Raw genomic sequence first — 16,375 nt, 5'->3', positions numbered from 1 at the left:
CTCCTAAATGTGATGCACTTCTTACTATTCTGTTTAATAGAATCATAGAATCATTAAGGTTGGAAAAGACCTCTAGGATCCCCAAGTCCAATCCTGACCCATCCCCACATCCCTCAGTGCCACATTTCCACAGCTCTGGAACACCTCCAGGGACAGTGACCCCAACACTCCCTAGACAGCTGTGCCACTGCATCACCACTCTGTCAGAGAAGATGTTATTCCTAGTCTTCAAACTGAATTTGTTTTTTTGAGTGGGATGGAAGTGTTCTTTCTCCCTGGACTTCTTTCATCAGGCCCAAATCCCTGCATTCAGCTCCTAGCAACACGCTTCTTTTTTTGCATGACTACAGTAGTCTACCCCCATCAACGATTAGAGGGCAATAAACAACTGGAAACTCTGAGTCTAAAAGCATTGTGCCTGGAGAGCATGATTTAATTTCAGCTCTTCAAAACCAACTTTGAGCTCAGAGTGAAAGCAAAGCAGTCAGCATACTGAGCTCAGCTGAACCAACGCATTCTGCTTCTCACCTGCATTACTGTAAATAAACATTCCTGTAAGAGCCAAGCCTGATCAGGAGCAGAGCTTCCCCTCTACCTGTGTGTTCCCAGTGCCCAAGCCCCAGGAACTGCAGCATGCCCTGTGTTTCACGTGGCCCCACTCACAGCAGCAGCCCCGGAGCAGCAGCTGCTGCTGGCACCGACCCTCCCGCTGCAGGAACAGGTGATGATGCATTCCTGGAGCTTACACAAGTATGAAGCAACCACTCCATGAATTGCCAGCAGCTGTTTCCAGAGCCCCACCCTGCCTGCCACAGGTATTTGTTTAAAGAATGGCACCCACCCTGGTGGAAGGCACATGCTTAGGCACATGCATCATCCCTGGAAGGCTCCTGAACCCGGCTGTGCCAGCAAGCAGTTGGGTAACATCAACACTATGGGGCTGGGAAGCCTTCCATCACATAAAGGGAAATGCAAAGAGAGGAAAGAAACCAGAGAGAAATGCCCTGCTCTAATTTCATTGTCACTTTACAGGCAGAGCCTAAAGACAAAGTCGCATAGATCAGACTTCCAGCACTGATGACATTCTTTTACAGCACCTTTTGCTTGTAAACCCAAATCCTATTCAGTCTGCATCCCTGGCTCACAGGAGGAAGCCCTCGCTGTGTTTTTTAGAACTGTTTGAGTTGGAAAGGCCCTTTAAAGGCCATCTGGTCCAGCCCCCCTTCAATGCACAGGGACACCCACAGCCCCACCAGCTGCTCATTGCCCATTCCCTCATCCTGGGTGTCCACAGGGATGGGCACCACCACCTCTCTGGGCAAGAAGTGGTAGGTTGGAGGTGGTTACATTTCCACAGCACTCCACAAGTCCCAACTAAGAATTCATGTCTGAAACAACTCTACGTCATTAGAAACCCTGAATAATGCAGTGATCAAAGGCCCTGTCAGTGAAATTCCAGCATACAGCAGGATGAGAGGGCGGCCTGACAGCTAGCTGCGAGTAATTGGGCTGTACTCAGGCTTGTTTTAAGTGCTGCAGGTCTCATGTAACTGGGTCACCAAAACTCAGGCAAAAGCATTCTCTCTTCAGGCTGGGAAGCGCTGTTTGGTGCCTGGCTTCAGGCTATGAGATGCGAGTGCTGGGAAGCACAAACACATCCATGCAGATGAGGGCAGGGAACAGGGGCAGCAGCGAGACAACGGGAAGAGCCCTCCTCAGGCTGCGGGACACCCATCACACCCAGACCATACGCATGACTGCAGTTTTCTTCTGCTGAGTCCACATTTAGAGGGATTCAGATGGAATCTCAGAGCTCAGTGAGTGCCCTGCCCACCTGGGCAGTGCAAGCCCACCTCTGACATTCATTTATTGAGCACCAGGCACCTGACACCCGTGTCACACAGTAATTTAAAATACAATACCTGTCAGTGGGCAGCCCTGCCACAGCCGTGTCTTGAAGCGTGCTGAGGTCGAGCGTCTCAGGCTCCAGGAACGCGAGCGGGGACAGCATCCTTTGGGTGTCCTGCAGCGAGCCTTCATGCCCCAGGTCTGTCCCTCTCAGATGAACACCAGCACCAGCACAGCTTGCACATGGGGAGCACTCTCCCTGCTCCATCCTAGCGGTGGTTGGGGAGCAGTCTCCCAGCAGCTCTGCCTCCTGCTCCCCAGTACTGCTGCTTAACACCGAGCCACTTTCAGCAGTGACCAGCATCCTTGCTGTGCCCGCCTTGGAGTTGTCCCCAGGTCTTTCAGTGACTGTTTCAGGGACGTCCCCAGGTTTTTCAGTGCCCATCTCAGGAGTGGCTCCAGGTTTTCTGGTGCCTGCCTCTGCTGAGCTCAGCACTGTGTCACTGTTCTCTTGTACATCGCCCTCCATTGCAGCACTGGATCCTAGCTGGGAGTTGGTATGCATGCAGCCATCCTGGCTGGCTTCATTTTTTAAGTAATCCATTAACTCACGCACGGCTCCTCTCTCCTCTTGTGGACCTTCTGATGTTCCCATGCATTCCCTGTTTCCTGGATCATCCAGCATCACCTGTGTGTCACTCTGTGCTTCAGTGTCATGCATAAAATTGCTCTGGGTGCCTGACTCCTGAATTTCTCCAGGTGACATACTAACATTGTCTGGCAGTTTTTCACAGCTGTAAGACCCTCCTGGGAGAAGGGCTGAAGTTACCACATCAGAGATACTCGTGGCAGTGTCCAGATCACTGCACCCGTTCTCCTCTTCTCTTGGCTCAGGACCTGGGCACTGCTCACTGTGACAGCTCACACTCTCCTCAGGTGGCTTTGTGCTGCGCTCTGTCATTGAGCTGTCTGTTGGAGCAGCATCTTCCAAGTCCTCTGCTGTCGGGATGCTGGCTGTGCCGGGCTGTTGCTTCTCCTCCAAATGGAATTTCTCTGCTGCTTCCCCATCAGATGCAGTCAGTCCATGCTTCTCCTCTAAGCCCATTAGCGACGCAGGCTCCACACCACCAGCACACAGCCCTGCCTCTCCTTCCATCCCACTGCTCTTTGGATACTCAGCGTTTGCCTTTTGCAGGTTCTCCAGCGTGCATGCAGCATGTGCAGAGCCCTCCAAGCAGGGAACCCTGCCCAGACCAGGCTGCCTGCTTTCTTCTGCTTGCAGCCCTGCCACTGTGTCCTGCTGCAGAGATCCAGGAGCCGTGCACAGAGCTAAAAGCAGCTCTGGTCCTTCTGCCTGCAAGGGGCTCTTGGATACCGTGCCCACCTCGACAGACCCCAAGAAGTTCCCAGTGCCACATGGTTGCACCGTGCCCTCAGTCGCTGGGCTCTGCATGCAGCTTGCATGGCTTCCTGCTGGCAGCTGGGGTAACTCGGAGCTCAGTGTGCTGCAGACCGTTTGCCTGAATATCTGGCTGATGTGCTCCCTGAAGTCCGGCAGGCTGGAGCCCAGCGAGAGGCACGGCACAGCTTCATGCTCCTTTGCAAGGCTCTCTGCAGGCTGCTTGCCAGCACCGCTCTCTGCCCTCCTTCTGTTCTTATTCTCCTTTAAAACCCCTTCCCCTAGCTCTGCATTCCCAGCTTTCTCTAAGATCTCACCGTACTTGTCATCTGCGCAGACACGGGTTGCAATTTCCTCATTACAGCCTCCCTGTTTACCAGCAGATGAAAGGCTCAGCAGCTTCCCTTCCAGAGCAGGGGCTGTGAGCAGAAGCTCTGCCGAGCTGTCATTCTGCTGTTCTTTGAAGTTTACATCACCTTTTGTTTCTTTGGATTTAATTGCAGATAGCTCTTTCTTCAGCTTCTCAGAATTAAACTGTGATAACTTTCCAGCACTCTGCCCCACATTTAAAGACTGTGTGCCTCCATCCCCTTGAACTCCCTGCTCTCGAACCCCTCCTCCATCCCCACCCAAGCCCCCTGCAGAGCTGTTTTCTGCCTTTGCTGCTTTCCCTGTGCCTACTCCAGGAGATTGCAAGGGCACCTGAAGATCTGAAGCAATCTGCCCACAAGTATTACTTTGTGTGTTCTGGAACTCTATTGCTTCCAACTTATTTAATGATTCCCCTTCAGTACCACTGTCTGCATTGCTTCCAGCTTGCTGGGTGAGGTGATGGAATGCAGAGGTCAGTGCAGAGGGGGCTGTAAAATTGGCTTGACACAAACCAGGCTCCTCTGATGCCTGTTGCATGCAGCTGGATTTATGGGACTTATCAGCAGGAATCACCTCATCATGTGCCTGGGGCAGTGAAGGACACCCTTTTGCCCCCAAACCTCTGGCACTTTCCACCTTGCTCATTTCTTCAACACCAGCATCATCCTCCACACTCACCTCCGTAATCCCACCCCTTTGGGGGAGGTCCCCAGCAGCACTCACACCCTCCATCTCTTCTGAGCTCTTTGCCAACCACGTTTCCCCTTGAATTCCTGTGCTGGCCATTTGAGGATCACTTCTCCCAGCACTATCAGAAGTAGAAGCTATTTCAGGATTACTGGGCAAAGCCTGCTGTACGTTAGTGGCACTTGCTGAATTCTGCATTCCTGGAAGAGCATCTACAGCAGCAGAGTGGTTCTCCCCAGCACTGCCTTTCATCCTGCAGACGCTGACTGGCCCTTCATTCTTGTCAGATTCTTTGGAAATTGTATCACTCTGACATGCTTCCTCATGCTGACTAGCTGAGATCAAAGAATTATTGTCCTGCTTGGGCTTGTTCAAGTTCTGCTTACTGCAGCAGCTTTCTTCTGCCCCGAGATCAGTTTTGTTTTGCTCAGTGCAATTTTGCAAATTAAGCACGGTCACACCAGAAGTGTTTTGCAGGTGTTTGCTGCTGCACGCACCCTCCAACATCTCAGCACTGCTCTTATCCTCCTCCCCTCCTCCTGCTGTGCTGGAGCCACAGTGGAATGCTGCAGGACCCAACAGAGCTCCTTTATTCATATGTGGAGGCATTTCTGATGCATTGCTGGGATCCATCAGTTCTGAAAGCTGCTCAAGGTTTAGAGGCCCATCTTTGTGCTCCTGGTCATCCACTCTCGGGGTAGTCATCAGTGCACTTTGATGTACCTGGTGTTCAAGTTCCGTGTTTGAAGTCAGCAATTTCTCTATCTGTTCCACTTGGGGAAGAGCAGCCAGAACATCTGCATTTGCTTGCGGGTCTCCAGGACTGCCCTGCAGGGTCTCTGAAGGGCTGTGCTCGTCACGCTCAGATCGGTCTTCCAAACCACACTCCAAAGAGCTCTGCTTGTCACTCTGAGAAGGGTGCTTGCCCCCCTCACTTCTGTCACTCCCTCCTTCCATGCGAGCCAGACAGGGAACAGGCTCTGCTGTACCAACTTCAGCTGGCAAAGTTTCTGCAATGGCCATTTGTGCATTGCAGTGACTTTCCGCAGCCATTTGCTCCTGCCAAGCTGGCGTCAGCACAGCATCTTGGCACTCGGTGCCTGGTGCCAGCTCCGTGCTCCCCTCAGAGCCATGCTGCATCTCTCCACACTCCTCACCATGCCCAGCAGCAGCCACTTGCTCCTCAGTGTATCCCACAGCACTGCCTCCCATCTCTGCCATCTCATTTAAGCCTTGAAGTTCAGGGTTTGATATGGATTTTTCCATGCTTCCTCCAGCCTCGTTGCTGCTCTCCAGCTCTCCTTGACTGTCTGTTTGGCAGTCAATCCCTAACATAGCTTCTCCAGCAAGAGCCTTTTCCCAGGCTTCACCCTGCCCACTCAGCATAATGCCATTGTTCTCAGGGTGGAGGAGCAGTGAACTGTGTGCACCAGCTGAACAAACCTCCTCAGCCCCATGACCTCCTGGCTGCCCTGGAGTTGTGTCCTTAGCATGGCAGCAAGCAGAGCCCAGCAGGCACTGTGCCCTCGGGCACAGCATGGAGCTGCCCCTGCTCTCCAAGGCACTTGGGGTGGCTGCTTTCCCTCCACCCAGCTGCTGTTCAGCTCTATAGCCAAGGGACTGTGAGTGGTCTTCATGGGATTCCAATTCACCCCCTGCACTTAGGAGCTTTCCCACAGCTCCTTCCTTCAGCTCACCTGCTGGAGCCTTGGTACAAGGACCAGGTACTTCAGGGCTTTGTCCCAGGTGGATTTCTATTGCATCCTCCTTGTGGATGCCAAGGGAGCTCAGCAGTTGTCTTTCTGCCACATCCGACCCCGCAGGTAACCCACTGTCTGCTCGTGCCTCCTCTGCTTGTGTTCTGTTTTGCTCTCCTGTGAGGTTCACTGATTCAGCTCCCTTTTGATTAAGTTCTGTAGATCTGCTCAGAGAACCGCTTAACGCATATTCTTCCAGCAGTAATCTGTTATCTACGAGGGAATTGTCCTCAGTGGGACTGGTAACACTCTCTGTTTCAGAAAGCACAGACCTCTCTCCAGACACATCAGCTTTTCTGATTTCATTGCTACTGGCTTCATCTTTTTGGTTTTCAGTTGTGACAGCTGATTTTTGCTCTTCCCCTTGTTTAAATGACAAAGGCTTGGCACTAACAAGCTCATCCTCCTTTGGAAGCTCTCTTTGAGAAATGGGATCATCTTTCTCAGAGGCCGTTCCCACTGCTTCACTTCTCATTGGATCTTGGTAGTTGTTCGCAGGCATACATTCCCTGAAAGGTTCTTGCAGCTTTGGTACCGGGAGAAGATCTGGGGAGTCAAAAGGCAGCTCTGGCACTACTAAAGGGCAGGCTGCTGGTGATGCTCTTTGTCTTTGGGTTGGGGTTACCTCATTCCCTGTCGTTGCAGCCCCCAACTGCAGGCTGTAGACCTCCCTGGTCTCACATCTCTCTATGGAACTCTCAGCATTTACAACTGCTCCTGTTGCTGGGTAATTTGGGATTAAGGTTTCCTTTCTCATTAGCAGACCCTCTTCACCATCTGTGTTTAGTCTACCTTGCTGCACTACAGCTTGTGCCTGACCTACTTCCCAAAATCCCAGCTCCTGTTCAGCCTTCTGGGCAGGAAAATAATCCCCTGCTCCTGCACCCTGGGAGGACGTGCTGACCTGCAGCTGCCCCCTGCCCCCCAGCTGCTCACTCTGCCACAGGGTCCTCAGCTCCCTCAAATGTGCCTCTGTAGGCTCTGCAGGAGAGCTGGGCTTCCCAGGATCATTCCCACCAGTTCTCAGAGCAGCAGGTGCATTGGGGTCACATTCGGGGCCTCTGTCTTCAGAAACATCGTGTGCTGTTCCCTCCTCTTTGTCATTCATTGTTTCATTGCAGTTTGAGGTTGGCAATACGTCACTGCTGCTTGCAAGGCCTGCTGTGACATCCTCCAAACAGCCCTCTGCAGGCACTGGGATAGGCAGACATCTCTCCCTTGCTTCTGCAGCTTGCTGTAAGGCATCAGAGCCTGTATCTCTTCCATCTTCTTGTATGATACTGCACTGTCCTGTCCCCTTGGAAGGCAACGTGCTTGAGTTTGGGTCGGGTACATCTTCAGTGCTGGAGCTACTGAAGCCTTCATCACTGATGCTGCCAACAGTGGAAACATTTGTTTCACATCAATAAAAAGAAGCAAAGAACGAAAACAATTCATGCCATTGAGGTTTCAAAGCCATGCAGGACATGCACTGAGGAGCTGGCAATCCGCTTACAGGGACACAGACCAGGCACGCATTGCAGTGGCTCATTACGCCAGTACATGACCTCAGTCCTTGTCTACCAGCTATCATGCCTGTGACATGCACTTTAATCATTCTCACAAATTCCAGGCAGGTGTTCCCCTTAACAGGCTGAAGAAACAACAAAAGTACCAAAGGAAGCAACAGTATCACTTACAAGCAGTAAGGAAAAAGTCTTTCTAGAGGGCTACTTCACATGAAGCTAAAGGTTACGCAGCCCACAGGGACTGCTGTAATTGTATTGAGTAATAGAAGACGAAGGCCCATCTGCCCTGTTTTCTCCCACTGGCCAGCAGAGCTGCTTGTCACCAGCAAGGCAAGAAGTCCCAGCCTGCAGAGCCACGCAGGCTGTGTGGTCACCTCATGGCATTCTGTATACCTTAGCTATAGCTGTTCAACTACAGATGAGAGTAAAAATGGGAATAGAAATGATGTGGATGCCAAATGGGTTTATGGAATTGGGTTCAGGATGAAAAAAAGTGGGAGCCAGTTGCCATTTCAGTTCCTTGTTCACTCTACAGCTTTGTTTTCTTACTAACTTGCCAGGATCCTCCAATCCAGAAGCAAGCTCTGCTCCTAGAGGAGAAGCCCTCCGATGTCCAGGAGGCTGAGTGCTGGGGAAGGAAGGAAGCACCACCTACAGCAACAGCTCCTCCTTATGGCTTATCTGTGGTTCTTTATCTACTAGTAACTCCACCTGCCAGCTGAGTTAGGACAGCATGGTAGTAAGTGCAGGATCAAAACACTGTTAATGTCCATCCTGCAGATCACGCATCATGATGCATTTGTGTTTTGCAGATTTCAAATGACCAAAGTTTCTCAAAGGCCTTTCCTCTTTGTCATGTCAGACTTGTATTTACAGCTAGCAGACATGAAATACTTCTGAACAAGTCTAGTCACATCCATGAATTTCCTACTGCAACTTCTTAAACAGCAGCAAGCTGACAACTTCTGGATTCAAGGGGAGAAAATAATCCTCACTCAAGGCCCTATCACTGAATACAAGGGTTTTAGATCCCAGTCATAATAAAGGGCTTCTGGATTGACCTGTCTGGATGTCTTCACTGATGTTTCTCCTCCTGTCATAGGTAACAGAGAACCATAAAGGGAAGATGTGCTACTACTATCCCACTTTCTGTAATCTTGCTTTGCTATTTGCAGGGACTCCAGTGATCATCCAAACCCTGCTGGGAATGACTTGAGCACAACTTATCCTACGTGAGGGCAGAAGGATGGAATAGATGGCCTCAAAGGTCACACCTCACCCCATTACTTTCCATTGTTTCTAAAAAGAATAAACACTACAGGAAAATGACTCCAAATGCTGAAGATAATTCCTTCCTTAGGGAAACTCAATCTAAATGAAAATATATTAACAATAATTACCTGCAGAGAGCCTGTATTTTCAGACAGCTCAGTATGAACAGCATCAAGCTATGACTAAACTTGTTATTTTCTTTTTAAATACAGGAAAAATGTGTTTTCTCTTGTGGTTTCTCAATCTCTCCTGTTGGCAGTCTGAATGGAAAAACTGCTTTAAAAAATAGTTTAAAACATTCAAACAAGAAAGCATCAAAGAATGTTGGAGCTCCTCATAGTTTGGTCAGAGCTCAGGGCAGAAGAAGCCTTTTTGCAAGGAATAATTAATGCTTGTAATAACTGCTGCATGTAATTGATATGCAAGAAATAAAATACTCCTAGGCCTTTGTATGGCTGCATTGTATATTTAATGTGAAATATCCAAATGCCTCACTGCACTCAAGAGACATCCAACAGAACCTTACATGGCTTAGAAGTTAAGCACACATTGATGGATTCACATGTTTAGTAATGCTACCCTTCCAGTTACAACAACAAACTAGAGTAAGTTAAATCTTCGTACAGCCCAGGTGTTTGTCTTACCTAACTTACTGACAAGCTGCCTATTTGGAAGCACATAGCAAATTTAACAGTTGATACCTGCAGTTTATTTTCTTCCACCTTCAGAATGCATTTTGTCTGATTAGAGTAGTCCTGGACCAACACAGGAGCACTGCTAATTACTGGGATGTTTACTGGGACAGGGCTGGCTGGATTCTCTTTGGGATGTGTACCTTAAAGGATGCTGAGAAATTCATAACTCCCATAAATACATCAGGACAGGGAGATGTGCCCCAGTCGAGCAGCCATCATCACAGAGCCCATTGCATTCTTCTGCCTTCCACAGCAAAGGTGAGGGGACAGGATAAGAAGGCAGCAGCTCCCTGTTCTGCATGGGGGGAAGCAAGGAGATCCCAGAGGTTAAACCTTCCCCAAAAAGATGATCTAACAACTTAAGATCACGGATAAGAGAAGATTTTCTTTCCCTCTTTCTTTTTTTTCCTTCCAAAATATAATTGCAAATATTAAAAGGACATTCTGCCTGCCTAGCCCAGCCCAATTTGTGAAGGAAAAGCACCACATACTGAAGCCCACAAAGCCCAGAGGTCACACACAGTTGCCATCCATAACTGATGTGACTCATGGCCCAAATGGCTGCATTCCCAGGATCACAGCAACCCAAAATCTGAGCATGAAGGGGATGGGCACACAGCACCCTGTGGCCATGGCACAGGTCTGGCTGCTTCTCAGGGGTTCCTGTTCTGTTTCTCCCGAGACACCAGAGATGAAGGTTTGCATCTCCAGTTCACAGACACAAAGTGCTGGGGGATTTCACTTAGAGAATCTTGAAAATGAATGAGGAACACAGAAATCATTCCCACATTCCCTTATAAAAAATACTGAAATAAGAAATTAAGTCAGTGCTTTAAAGGCAGAGCAAGACATGTTGTGAACTTTTCACTGTAAACAAACACATGAGAAAGCCATCATCCCCAAAGAGCTGCTAACACGGCCAGATTCCCCCACCCTCTCTGTGTATCTAAGATTTCAGGAAAAAGTGAAGCAGGAAAATGATCTATAATCCTCCTGGGAACCGTCCCCTCTCCTCCCCTCGCCCCCAGTCACTTTTCACCTCCCCATCCCATGTGCAGAACGAAAGACAGGCCCTGCAGTTCTTAGGATATGACCAAATTAGACTGTTCTAACATGAAGAAAGGGGATCACGGCCAGGCCTCAGCCCCATCCCTGCCTCAAAGCCAGCAGGATGTGGACAGCCACGGCTCGGCGCCCCACAAGTCCCTTGGGATGCGTGCACAGCAATGGGGCTGGGAATGCAGCCAGTCCATCCACGGAGATTGCTCATCCCCTGCACTGCTGCTGGGTGTGTGCCTGCTCAATTGCAGGAAGCAGTGCTTCTCCTGGGCTGTCCAGTTTGGGATTCTCTGGACACGTGCACCAGCAGTGAGGCACGGCGACATCTCCAGCTCAAAGCCTGGGGCTTGCTAACAGTGCTAGAGAACTTCTATGAAATAAGCATCTCACTAACAGATTCACTGCTGATGATGCTGTTTTTCAACCTGCAGCACAAGTGACTAGAAATTAAAGATACAGACCTAAAGTGTTTTAGGTAGAGTCACAGATATTCACATTGCATATTAGGAAATACATAACCTAAGAAACAGCAGTGGTGCAGTGGCACAGCTGCCCAGGAAGGGGGGAAAGGGGTCACCATCTCTGGGTGTGTTCCAGAACCATGGGGATGTGGCACATGAGGGCAGTGGGCATGGTGAGATGGGCTGGGGTTGGCCTTGGGAATCTAAGAGGGCTTTTCTAGCCTGAACAGTGCTGTGATTTTCAATTCTAAAACATGAGGGTTTAAGGCTGGCTGGAAACATTCTGAGAACTTGTGGAGGATGGAAGGAAGACACCCAGAAGACTGGAAAAAAAGCACACAGCCGTTTCCTGCCAGCAGATCTTCCATCAGAGCACAATAGGTCAGAGGATCCTATCAGTTCAGCTCAGGGTGGAAAAGACGCATTCAGAGCAGCACTGGGGAGTGAAAGCTGAAACATATGGCCTGGAATCTGAAACTTCAAAGCTGCTTCCGCTCATTGTCTCCATTTCTGTTGTGGCAGCCCAGATCTCAGCAGCTACCCAGATCCAGGCGTGTGCCAGCAGCTTCAGGAGCACAGCTAAATAGAAAGCGACCGCCTGAGCTCCTGCCCAGTAAATGCTTCCCGAAACAACAGTCCCACAGATCTCTTCAGAATGACTCAGTGACTCACCCACAACACTCATCTCACAGGAATGGATTTTGGATGTTGATGGATAAAGCTGATCTAGCCAGCTAGAAGTATTTAGATTTTGAAAGGATTCCCTAAAGGAATTTAGCTATGCCATTCTGTGAGCAATGCTTCTTTAAGAGTGCAAATGAATCACAATAGTATAAAATACCTTTTTTTTATGTATTTATTTATAGAAGTAGACAGACCCACAGCCTGTGTCTTATTCTGTCCATCCCAACACCAGTTCTGACCACGCTGGGGAGTAACAGCACAGCCTCGTGCTAATGCACTGCACTCTGCCCATTGCTTTCAAACAGCAGCACTGTATGAGCACTCTCTCCTCCAAATAACAGTCCTTCAAAGCTGCTGACACTAATGTAAACCATCCCAGCTTTAGCTCCATGTTTGTTAGTTGTCCATTCATGCTCTCTACTCTCAAGCCTTAAAGCTGGAGTCTGAGCTCGTGCCTCCAGTGAAACCCACAGAGAAGGCTCTGCCTCATTTCCTTGCAGAGAAAATTTGGTCCTTCAGTCAGACTGACAACCCATCATCTCCGCCATCATAAGAGGAGGAAGAAGAGATATCTTCTACTCAGAGGCAAGAAAATACTTTTAAAACCTGCTGCTGTGAGAGTCCCTGTAACACCATAATGTGATGGAAAGTAGAGTGATAACAGTGGGGGTGGCAAAGTCCTAGGCTGCAGCAAATGAGTACAAGGCCAAATGCAGCAGCCACAGATGCAGAAATAAAGGAACGAAGCTGTTCACCTTTGGAAGGCCTCAGGTAGGCAGGGATCTCCAGCAAGATATCGTTGCCTCCACAGCCAACCCTTAAATGAGGTCTGGGGAGGGGTGGATCCTGGCCCCAGCTCTTCCAGTCACTCAGCTGCACTGCATGCACCTGAGCTCCCCTGGGTTGGCCCTGCCTTCCACCAGGTGCTCAATCACTGCTTCAGGCTGTGACTTAGTGTTTCTGTTACAGTCCCATACATGGAAGTCAGATACTAAAGCGTCAGTATGAAGACTACAGGCACTTCATCTGAATCAATTCTACTCTCTCCCAGTGCCATCACAGCAAGGCCAAGATCAGCAAAACAAACCAAGGAACAAAACTCACTGCTCAGTTTTGCAACACATTCATGGCTATCTGCATTCTCAGAGAAGACCTCCCTACCAGGACAGACCATTCCCTGTTGTATTGAAGCCCACAGTGAGCTCTCCAGCCAAGACCTCACACTCCATATCTCGTTTGGCATGACTGAACTCCTTATATCTCAACAACCAAATAGGGGAGCAGGAACATGAAGTAACAAAGACCGTCATGCTTCTTGATGTGTTCTGGTGACATCCACTTGAAAGAGATGCAGCTAGTCATTCTGCAGTGAAATCTCCAATCCAAACAGAAGCTTGGGAAAACCCTTAAAGAAGTGCCCACAACATAACAGCCCTGCCCATCTACCAGCAGATTACAGCTCTCTGTTCTAAAATGCATTTATCATTCTATCCCAAGGGGCACCGATGATTAGGAAAGCATTCAGCCCCATGTTAAGATCAAGCCAATATTAGACAAGGGCTTCACTACAGCAGATGAGAAGCTTAGAAGCATGAGGAAACCCGAGTGCTGAAGTATTAATGATTCAAAGAAAGTTCACCCTTGGGGTTATTTAATAGGAGCCAAATCACATTGCCTTTTGCCATCCCTATTCACACTGAAGGTTACATTAGCTCTGAAAGTGAATCTGTTGCTTTCATCAGGTGAAGGAAGACATTTAGAAAAGATAGTAAGAAATATCAGCTGGGTTAATACTTTTGAGCTACACAGAGCTGAGCGTGGCATTTTGCAGTTGTTTACAGTTACGCCTTACTTCACAGCAATATGACTGTGCAAGAGACTTGTCAACATTCCTGTCTCAGGTAAGAGTTTATCAGCATGAATAAGAGGCATAGAATGTTCAGGCCAATGGTTTCTCCAACAACCAGAGCCTTGTTTACAGCTATACAGCAAGGTGAGAATGTCACTTTGGTAAGCAGCAAGCAGTCTTGCTCTGGTCAGATATTTCAGAAGACCATCATCACCACCATCCATCAGGATGATAGATTTTGAATAGCAGATAAAAAAGAGCAGACAAGCCCCAGCTATCAGCAGGGTTTTGGTTATATTAACAGGAAGAAGCTTTATTTCTTACCTTGCTGGCCCTGCAGTCAGAGGAGATTCACTCCCATCTGGTTGCACAGCAGCAGGAAGTTGATCTGAGACATGCTGACCTCCAGCTCTTGCCACACTGTTTTCCTGGGGGCTCCTCTTTGTGCTGTGCTCATCACCTGGTGGTTGGCTTAATTCTGAGTCCTGTAGAGCACTCTGGAATGAAACAGGACAATTCAGATCAGTACTGCTCTTTCGGAGCACAGGAAATCCTGGAGGATCTGGTGCAGTTTTGCCATGCCCTCTGACAGACAGCTTCTGTGGCACATGCTGTTGCTTTGATGGAAGTTGCAGGTTCCAAAGCCAAGCTTTTTTATTTTCATTTTTTTCTAATGGCAGAAATAAGGAAGGAAGTGGTTAAGCCAAAATTAAACATAAGGGACAGAATGGGGAGAGAAGAATGCAGCAATTGTTGTAAAGCAGCTCAGGGCCTTCCTGACCCAAGGAGCCTATCACTGCTCTTTTCCCAAGCCTGGCAATTACTTGCTCAGTATCTTTGGAGTCAATTTAGAGACAACGCCAATATCAGACATTCCAACACTCAAATCTAAGCCCAAATTATTTCCCCTCCCAGTTCACCAATGCTCAGAATGTCTCTGAAGTGAGGCAGGTAGCTTGATTCACTGCCATGCTGCATTTCTGTGATAGCACCCATAACAAACTGTCATTTCTGTTGTGTGGCTGTGGAAATGAATTACATAAATCCGGTGAAGCTAACCCTCTTCTCAAAGGTAAGCATTTAGAATCATTGAATCGCTCAGGTTGGAAAAGACCTTAAAGATTATTGAGTCCAACCATGACCTAACCACACTACTCCAACAACCCTCTGCTAAACCACATCCTTGAGCACCACATCCAAATGGTTTTTAAACACATCCAGGGATGGTGACTCAACCACCTCCCTGGGCAACCCTTCCTGTAAAGAAGTTTTTCCTGATATCCAACCTAAACTTACCCTGGTGCAGCTTGAGGCCATCTCCCCTCATCCTGTCACCAGTGAGAAGAGACCAACCCCGCTCTGCTGTAAGCACCTTTCAGGCTTTGGAAGACAGCAGTTTACGTAGGGTCATCACCCATAGATAAAACATACAAATCCACAACACTAATGCAAACTGCTGGTTTCATTCTTGGGAGGAGAAGAGCCCTGCAGGGGTAAGCAGTGCCCACAGGGTGCTACCACATGGCCTGCTCAGCACAGACAACTTATGGGTATTTTATTTATGTCTTGCAGAAGCATCTTTGAAAGGTAAAGAGAAGTTTATTTTGTTCTTGATACAGTCAGTAGATTTCCCATGGTGGAAAACCATTGTTTCCAAAATTATGTTTCTCTGTAAGCATGGCATGTCCTCACACAGCCAAAGGCTTCTCTTGATGAGACCCAGGAATGCGAGACACTGAGTGGACAAGGAAAGCCCATGTAATGAGCAACTGAAAAGGTCAGGGTACTCAGTATGAAAAGTACTTTCTTCAGATTTAAAGCAAATTTGATTAACTCTCATATCCTCTGCCTTCCCCCAGAGGAACCCCTTCACTACTGCTCTGTTTGCAGAAGTCCCCTTTATCACAGCGCTTTCCGTTTGGACAGTCCAAGGGCTCTGGGTTTCATGATTGTCAAGCACTTACCCAGCATGTGCTGACATCTGGCATTTGGAGTATTTATTTAACTATATACATTGGCCCCAAAACCACAGCATATAGCAAAAAACTTCTTGTACACTCAAGTAAATTTGGTTTTCCCAGCCAGAAGAAAAAAAAAGAATAGAGTTTAGTTAGCATACAGGCTTTTGTTTTGAACTTGCAACATTGTTTTAGGAAGATTTGCTATTGTTTGCATGAGAAAGTTTGCAGAGAATTCGTTTCAGCATGCATAGATGTGTGCAGAGAGAACAAACTGACAAAAATGCATTATTTATCATATGGATACTCAGAAAGCCTGGGTTGAAAAGGACCACAATGATCATCTGGTTCCAACCCCCTGCTGTGTGCAGGTCACCAACCAGCAGCCCAGGCTGCCCAGAGCCACATCCAGCCTGGCCTTGAATGCCTACAGGCATGGGGCATCCACAGCCTCCTTGGGCAACCTGTTCCAGCGCCTCACCACCCTCTGGGTGAAAAACTTCCTCCTAACATCCAACCTAAACCTCCCCTGTCTCAGTTTAAAACCATTCCCTCTTGCCCTATCACTATTCACCCTTGTAAACAGCCATTCGCCCTCCTGTTTACACACTCCCTTCAATCAAGGAAAACAACAAATGGTGGAAATAGTATTTCTGGGGCCATACACAGCCATGCTGGCACCAAGTACGTTTTTTCTGCTCTTCTACCATCAGCACCTCTGTTTCCTTCAGCTCAGTACTACGCAGTGCTTCCCAGTGACTGCTCTTACATGAGATCAGCCACCTCCTCATCACAACGAGGGTGTATCCCTGTTAGACAGCACCTA

General features: G+C 48.5%; 1 protein-coding gene across 8 annotated transcripts in view; it reads right to left on the bottom strand.

The window, feature by feature from the left end:
- TACC2 (transforming acidic coiled-coil containing protein 2) overlaps window positions 1–16,375 on the bottom strand; it is a 117,520-nt gene that overhangs the window by 77,313 nt on the left and 23,832 nt on the right. For 5 of the 8 annotated variants that reach the window (XM_042863811.1, XM_042863810.1, XM_042863814.1 and 2 more), the window contains exons 5-6: window positions 13,916–14,088; window positions 1,923–7,436 (exon numbers count right to left, since the gene is read on the bottom strand). In XM_042863811.1, the coding sequence (XP_042719745.1) occupies window positions 1,923–7,436; window positions 13,916–14,088 (5,687 nt within the window). Of the gene's footprint in view, window positions 1–1,922; window positions 7,437–13,915; window positions 14,089–16,375 lie in introns of those variants that run through there. The other 3 variants (XM_042863816.1, XM_042863815.1, XM_042863817.1) reach the window with 2 other exon arrangements.

The sequence above is a fragment of the Lagopus leucura genome, unplaced genomic scaffold (genome assembly GCF_019238085.1).
Source record: "Lagopus leucura isolate 7727_CA_CO unplaced genomic scaffold, USGS_WTPT01 Super-Scaffold_741, whole genome shotgun sequence".
NCBI classification, from domain to species: Eukaryota; Metazoa; Chordata; class Aves; order Galliformes; family Phasianidae; genus Lagopus; species Lagopus leucura.
This window is presented reverse-complemented; position numbering and strand designations above follow the sequence as displayed.